At 44.1% G+C, this 8,126-nt stretch overlaps 1 protein-coding gene across 1 annotated transcript; it reads left to right on the top strand.

Moving 5' to 3' along the window:
• Positions 1-338: 338 nt before the first annotated feature.
• On the top strand, positions 339-7,724 carry LOC127187115 (double homeobox protein B-like). The gene is made up of 5 exons (XM_051143339.1): positions 339-595; positions 1,236-1,390; positions 4,979-5,072; positions 5,724-5,869; positions 7,065-7,724. Exons 1-5 carry the CDS (start codon positions 574-576, stop codon positions 7,722-7,724), a joined length of 1,077 nt encoding a protein of 358 aa, XP_050999296.1. The 5' UTR covers positions 339-573.
• Positions 7,725-8,126: the final 402 nt, after the last annotated feature.

Here is an 8,126-nt window from a genome sequence, read left to right as displayed (position 1 = left end):
TAAAGGAGGAAGAGCTCATTTCCTGTTCACCAGTTCAGAGATGTGTCTGAGATCAATGGGGTCCATTGCTGAGGGCCTGAGGTAAGGCAGAATATCATGGCAGTGAGTCTGAGGCTGTTTCCCCCCCCCCCCCCCTCCCATGGAAATGTAGCAGAGAAAGAGTGTGACAGGAATGCACTAGGGCCAAGACCTGTTCTTTACAGTCACACAGCCAGCAACCCATGTACTCCAGCCAACTCCCAGCATTCACGGCTCATCACCTGCCAAGAGTCTTCAGAACTTCACTCCATCAAAGAGTTAACCAGTGATTAGCTCAGCTCTGTCCTAGTCCTCATGATCTAATCTTCTCTGGAAACACCCAGACACACCCAGGGGCGGGGTTCACTAATCTCCCAGGAACCTCTTAATCCAATCAAGTTGACAATCAAGATTTGCCACAGTGCTGTTGCATATTTAATGAAGGGATTAACCCAACAGGTATTTAAGGAATGGGTGGGCCACTCTGGGCTTTCATAAATCCTGTGTCTCCATGAGCAGCTCAGCTGGGCCTCGTGGGATCCAGGTGACTGCAGCATGGATGTAAACTGTCCATTTGGTAAGTTTCTCTCTGTTGTTTCCTGTGGCAAGGCTGAAGGTCTCTTTTGTTTCCTCAGACCTCAGAACTTTTCTGTTACACTCATGATTATCACACTGTTTAAGAGAGAGCTGGCTTTTAGTGACAGTTTGGGTGGGTAGATGAATGACTTTTTGAGTTCTTATAACTTATAATTTACAATGACAGCCAGGGCTCTTACAAAGGAGGCTTCTTAGACTATTAAAGTTGACACTTTGGATGAAGCAAAAATTAAATATCTAATACTTGATTTTAGGAAAACATGTCATTTATTCTAAAGTTTAACTTTTGCACCATGATTTAATTTAACATACACACACACACACACACACACACACACACACACATTTCATTAATTTGCATGTTTCTAGTTCCTGTGGCTTTCTGTGCTATTGTAGAATTTCTGTCCTTTCTTGCTTTGAGTCTTACATGACTATCATCCTTTCTAAAATACATGTTTATACCTGTGCGTATCCTTATTGGCATGGCTTAAGCTATATTCCTAAAGTAATAATTCATAGTCATTGTGTGTGTCTGGGCTTTGAGCATGGAGCAAACAAAGAAGGAGTTCATGCTGGGAAAGAAACCCTTCATACTCCTTAATCCATCTTTTCTTTGCTAGGCCTACTGGAAAAAGAAGCCCGGAGAAGGAGAATTATTCTGAACCAGAGTCAAAAGGACACTCTTCGTGCGTGCTTTGAAAAGAATCCCAATCCTGATTTAGCCACCAGGGGACATCTGGCTAAGGAACTTGGTGTCTCTGAGTCTCAAATTATGGTAGGCATTAGGTCCCCAACCCCACCCCTTTTCTCTCTGAGTCAAGGAAAAAAGCAAAGCTAGGCTAAATTCTTTTGGGCAATTCTCATAGGTGGGCTGTATTTTGTTTAGTTAATTCCCTATGTAATGGAAAGATAAGACAGAAATTTTGTTTATGTCTCATTGAAGGAAAATAGCGGTTGTGAGCCTGCACTGAGGGGAAGGGATAGCCACCTCACGGTTTCCCCATAGGAGACGATGACATCATTATCTTGAGAATTACAAAATTTAAGAAATTATGCCATCAGCATAGTAATGTAGAGCCTTTCATTGTTAGAGCACAAGGAATAAAATTCATAGGGAGTTAAGATCTCATGAAAAGGAGCTGGAGAGATGGCTCAGTAGTTAAGAGAACTGTCTGCTCTTCCAAAGCTCTGGGTTCAGTTCCCAGCACCCACATGGCAGCTCACAACTGTCTATAACTCCAGTTCCAGGTGATCTGACACCCTCACACCAATGCACATAAAATAAAATAAATAAAAGAAAAGTCTTGTGAAAATTGCTGGATTGTATGCTACTGCTTTTCTCTCCTTTATTAATATTTTTTAACTTATTCTGTGACGATTTCACAAACCCTCTCTGCATTCCCCTCCCAGTCCCTGTGCGCATCTTTCCTTGACACTTTCTCTTCCTACTTTCATCTTTTCTTTTCTTTTTCTGAGACAGGGTCTTTCTGTAAAGTCCTTGATGTCCTGGACCCGCTCTGTAGACCAGGCTGGCCTCGAACTCTGAGATCCACCAGCCTCTGCCTCCTGAGTGCTGGGATTAAAGGAGTGTACCACCACTGCCCAGTTTGTTTTGTTTTTGAGTCAGGATCTCACTATGTAGATCAAGCTGACAATGGCCTGGAACTAAGAGAACCACCTGCCTCTACCTCTGGGGTTCCGGGATTAAAGGTGTGCACCACAGCTTTCTCTCCCTTCCTCTTTTCTTCTTTCATCTTTTTCTTTCTCTTCTTCCCCCCCCCCCCCCCCACCAAGATAGGGTTTCTCTTGTAGTCCTGGCTGTCCTGGGCTAGCTTTGTAGACCAGACTGGCCTCCAACTCACAGAGATCCACCTGCCTCTGCCTCCCGAGTGCTGGGATTAAAGGCATGTGTCATCATACCCAGCTTTCCTCTTTTTCTCTACCCCTCTTTCCCTCTCTTCCTCTTTCTCCTTTTATAGTTTGCTTAGAGCAAGTTTGAGTAGTGCACAGGTCTGGGGTTGTTTACCGGCTTGTAGGCCACTTTGGTCTTGCTTTCAGACTGGTCTTGGACTTATGTGCTCATGTTGGCTTTGCATTTGCCAGTCTCATGTTTAATTTTTCAGAGTGCTGAATTCATTGGTTGTGTACCGCTGTGCTGGGAATTTTATAATTATTATTTTACTGCCTTTTAATTTTAACTTCAAACATCATTTACCTAAGAGCATTGTGTAAAATTCTATATGGCTTATGTTAGTAAAATGCTGCTGTGATAGACAGAAATGAACTAGAGTAGTAAATTGTATAATTATGTCAAGTAAATTGGTTTTTAAACCAGTGGAGATATATCTTTAAACCTTTCAAGGTGAGAAAACGAGTTCAAGTTACTATAATGACTTCTTCAGTCCTTGGAAATCCTGGGGAGGAGAACATTTTCTTATGTTCTGATAAACTATCTGGGTATGGGAGATTGTTGACACAAATAATGCTCTAATGAAATTGCTCCGTGTGGGCACACCTGGTGACTGGCTGCCCGAGAGACTTGAACTAATGAAATTGTTCCATGTGGGGACACCTGGTGACCGGGTACCCGAGAGACTTGAACTAATGGAAGAGTTCAGAATCATGTAGGGCATTGGTGGCTCTTGAGGACATTTATATCTACTCATTAGTTGGAGGCGTCCAGCTGTTCATAAGGCTTTAATTGGAAAACTTATTTTGAATACTGAATCTGGAAAACATAAAGAGACGTTGAGAACAAAGCATGGACTTGGTGTTTTAGGATTGTAAGGCCTGTGACTAGCAAACCAGATGATAATTGTTGCAGGATATTTGATCTCAAGGTGATCCCTGAGATTGTGAACTGTAAAAACCTGTTGTTGATCCCATCATGATCCCTGAGATTGAACTGTAAATCCCCATTTCTTGAGGTTGAGCCCTAACACACCTTTAATCCAAGGACATTCTGTTTATTATAAACAGGTGATTCAGCCAGCCTTACACACACCTTGAATCCAAGAGCTATCAGTACATAGGATTTAATAAAGTTAACCCCAGGTCAAGAGGGAAGCAAGAAACCAGCTGACAGGGATTAAAGAGTAGGAGGGGCTTTGAGTTGAGGGGTCTTTAAGATAGCTGAGAAGTAGAAGGGGTTTGTAGTGTTTGGTGCATTTAGCTCTTGGGCTTTACTCTTGGGATTTTAGCTCTTAGCTCTTTGACTCTTAGCTCTCTAGCTCTTGAGCTCCTCAGCTTCTTGGCCTTTGGCTTTTTGGGCCTTGAGCTAGGAAGCCTTTGACCTGGGGTTCTTTGGCTTTTTCCTCCTGGGCTGCCAGCTGAGCCAGTGAGCCTTTTGGGCTTCTCCATTGGGACATGAGCTGAGTAGGAAGGTCAGCTCACAGTCTCAGGGATCACAATGAGATCAAAGACTGGATTTTTTTACAGTTCACAATCTCAGAGATCACGTTGAAATCAAATATCTTGTAACAGATAACGTTGTCTTTAAGGGTCTAAATGCTAGAGTGAATTGTCAGGTTGTCCAAAGAAAATACTCAGGAAAAAATTAAAAACCAACTGAAAACAAACAAACAAACAAACAAACCAAAAACTGACATAATAGTTCTCTCCTTCTTGGAGAGAACAAGTGTAAATAAATTTAATTATAGTAGTGAATATAGTTTTTAAAACTTATCTTTATTATTTTTAAGTATGTGTGGGTACATGCATGTGAGCACAAGTGCCCAAAGAGGCAGAGGAGTTAGAGTTACAGGTAGTTGTGAGCTGCCTGATGTGGGTGCCGGGAATGGAACTCAGGTCCTCTAGAAGAGTATTAGTGCTTGTGCTCTTAATTGCTGAGCCATTGTTCCAGCCTATGAAAATAGTCTTAACACTAGATGTTGGCATTTCTGGGAGTCTTCTTATTTCCAGCTTTCCCTGGGATGAAATAATACAAGCTACAACCAGAAATTAGTGTTAGTTTACCTGGTATCTGTTGTCAGTTCTGCCTTTCTATTTAAGGACATTATTTTCAAAGATTAAGTCCATATATATTGCACATTGTGAAATGGATATTTGCTAAGAAGAGGGGCCAAGAAATTAGCATTGAATACTTTACCTATTTAACAAGTAGTGTGTGTGTGTGCATGGCAGGGGGCTGGAGGGAGTGAGAGGGGAAATGAATGCAGAGTTTCCGGTTGGTATTTTAGATAAACATTATGACAATAAAGACAACAGAATGAAATCTTTCCCTTACGGACATGGTCTGAAGGACAGATGTGCAATCAGTCTATCTAGTTGGCATTTGGAGTGATCCAGACTGAGCTGCCACCATTCTCTATGTCCTCGCTTTTCGTTTTCTTTCTCCACATAGACTTGGTTTCAAAAGCACAGAAAAATACAGAAACAAGTCGAGTTTGAATGTTGCTTTGAAGAAAGCCAAGGCCAGGGACAGGATAAACTCAAAGGTAAGACCCACAAGCTCAAATATATTTCTCCATTGATTTCTTTGGGAGGATAAGCAACTCTGTGTTGTGGAAAAGTATCCTGTAGTGAAAGCTCAGGCTAAGAAGCAATGATAGTATACCCTGGGCACCTGAGGGTCAGAGATCTAAACATCTCACTGCGTGTGGTAGCTATCGCCCTTTGGGAGGTAGAAACTAGAGGATCAAGAAAGAATTCAAGAAGCGGAGTCCCAGCACCCGGGAGGCAGAGGTGGGTGGATCTCTATGAATTCCAGGCCAGTCTGGTCTACAGAGTGAGTTCCAGGACAGCCAGGGCTACACAGAGACACTCTGTCTTGAAAAACAACAAAACGAGGGGGGGGGGGGGGCGGGAGGGAGGGAGAAAGAGAGAGAGAGAGAGAGAGAGAGAGAGAGAGAGAGAGAGAGAATTTCTAAGGTCGTCTCTGGCTACTTAGAGAGTTTAAGTCTAGCTTGGCTATGGCAATAATCTCTTAGCAAGAAAAGCTTCTCCTTTCTTATTATCCATTGGGGTTTATCAATGCTGTGTCCCGTTGCCTCTGGAGTTTTATCAAACTGTTGTTTTTGTTGTTGTTGTTTTCAAGCTGGAATGTGAAAACTGACCACAAACCCTGTTGTGTGCTTCTGTTAAATCAGTTAAAGAAGCTGGCAGGAGCCGGACACACTTCACGCGATTTCAGACTGACATCCTAATCGAAGCTTTTGAGAAGAATCGGTTTCCTGGGATTGTTACCAGGGAAAAACTGGCTCAGCAAACAGGCATCCCAGAGTCCAGAATTCATGTACGTTGTGCATACTCCCTGTCTCGGGCAGCCTTTGTGTCCTTACTGCAAGCTGCTTCCTTCCTGAGCTGTTGTTGGACAAGGGCAGGCTATTTGGGATTGTCCCCTCTGCCCTAGGCATGGGATGTAGATAATTGGTGTTCCAAGGGACAGTCTGGAGAAACAGTCAAAGCATAGAAAATAAGAAATATCAGCTAGCCAGGCATGGTGGCGCACACCTTTAATCCCAGCACTCAGGAAGGTAGCGTCAGGCAGATCGATGTGAGTTTGAGGCCAGCCTGGTCTACAAACAGAGCCAGGACAGCTGAGGCTACATAGAGAAACTCTGTCTTGAGAAACCAAACCCAAACAAACAAACAAACAAACAAACAAACCCAGTTAGGTGAAAGTGTAAAAGGTCACGATGTTGTGAGAACAGTCTTTGTTAGTGTTTCTAGTCCATGGAAATACTGAAAGCTGAGCCCCAGGGGGTGAGGGTGCTGTCCTTTGTATTAGGATAGTAGTTAGCACCCACCTTCTGGGCATGGGATGCCTGCATACCTAGCCCTCAGGTCACTTCTGACTGGAGCCTGGTAAGTGCAGCATCCTGCTTGCTCAGGTTGAGAATCCCTATTTTTTGTACATCATGGAGACCGATAAGCATGGCCCTGAAGCATGCCCTTAGATTCTTCTGTCTTCGGATCAGCCATTGTGCTTCTATGCCTTCTAGAAGCTCCATGTTCTTAGGAGCTCCTTTGTGCCCAGAAATTCACCCTGCTTATGAGAATTTGTTTCCTGAATCAGTGCTGAGGATCAGAGGGGTGGGGTCTAACACTTTTATCTTTTCAACCATGGTAGTATTTTACTCTTGGCCTTGTGCCATGAGTTACTTAACCTTGATTGTCAACTTAATTAGATTGAGAGACACCCAGAATTAGTGAAGCACATCTCCTGGTGTGGTGAGGCATTCCTGGAGCTCATTAAATCGGAAGGGGCCTGAGCCAATCACTGCAAAGAATCTAATCAGAATCGGGATGGATTACTGGGAGGTGGTAGAGACGTGGCTTGTGGGGGTCTAGTTGGAGGAAGTACTAAGATCCTACTTTTGAAGGATTTAGCCCGTGTCCCCCTGCTGTTCTTTTGCTTAGCAAATGTAAGAAACAGGTGGAATCACTTCTGATATTCAGGACTCTGTGTGTGTGTGTATGTGTTTTAGATATGGTTTCAGAACCGCAGAGCTCGGCACCCAGACCCCAGACAGGCCACTCAAGCAAATGGCCAACCACCCCAGACCAGCCAGTGCCCTGCCCAGAAGACTGCTGAGCATCTTGTTCCTTCCAAAGCTCTTACTGCTAGCTGTTCAATTATGCCGCCTCTTTCTCCTCCCCCCACACCATCTGCTCCTTTGGATCTCTCTCGGGGCCGTCAGAAGCAGCTATCAAGGACCACAGTAGTACAGCCTTTTCACGTTGTACAGCGAAGAGGTGATGGTCAAAATTCCTCAGTGTTTACTGGCCACTCATCATTGGCAATAACTCCAGGAGAGGAGGGCTTCCACACCCAGGCTCCTTTGTGGTTCCTACGCCAAGAAAGATGGCAAGATCCCAGTGAGAACAGTGCCTTGGCTGTACCACCCTTAGAAGATTCTACTCAGGCTCTGGCTGTCAATCAACACTTTCGGGAACTGGATCAGAAAGACCCTGCCTTTCTGCGACACTGGGACGAATGGTTCCAATGCATGCTTACCGAATGGATGCCTGACAAAGAGTACTGGTCTCCTGATAGAGGGGAGATGCATCCACGGCACCCGCGGCAGGTGCAGCCTCAGCAGCCTGCCAATGTGTCTTCTCAGGCAGACCAAACTCCGAAGCAGTAGGTTTAAGCCGTTCATTCCCACTGGCCAGATTTTTTCAGGAAAGGACCTCATCTTTCTGCATCCAGGTCCACGTGTGGATGACTGTGCATGACTTGGCAGCTTCTCAGAAGGTTTTTAGGTCCTCCTTCACATGAGGAGACGCTCATCAGTGACTCAGGTTCAGGAGAGCCTGTCCTTGGATGTGAAATCAGTGGATATACTGAGGAATAGGTATACCAAATTATACAACAAATTCAAGCCACTGTACCCATAAGCCACTTGGACACACAAAGGGAACAGTTATTTTTATATTTAATTTATTCTTTTTTTTTTTTTTTTTTTTGAGACAGAGTTTCTCTGTGTAGCTATTGCTGTCCTAGAACTTGCTCTGTAGACCAGACAGGCCTCAAACTCACAGAGATC

The sequence above is a fragment of the Acomys russatus genome, chromosome 3, assembly GCF_903995435.1.
Source record: "Acomys russatus chromosome 3, mAcoRus1.1, whole genome shotgun sequence".
Classification (NCBI taxonomy): domain Eukaryota; kingdom Metazoa; phylum Chordata; class Mammalia; order Rodentia; family Muridae; genus Acomys; species Acomys russatus.
Note: the sequence above shows the minus strand (reverse complement) of the source record. Positions and strands in the feature narration are given on the sequence as shown.

Excerpts from the sequence above, each read along its gene's own strand:
- LOC127187115 (XM_051143339.1), top strand. The coding sequence starts at position 574 with ATGGATGTAAACTGTCCATTTG. Across the intron at positions 5,073-5,723 it reads GGGACAGGATAAACTCAAAG|TTAAAGAAGCTGGCAGGAGC; the intron begins GTAAGACCCACA and ends CTGTTAAATCAG. Across the intron at positions 5,870-7,064 it reads TCCCAGAGTCCAGAATTCAT|ATATGGTTTCAGAACCGCAG; the intron begins GTACGTTGTGCA and ends TATGTGTTTTAG.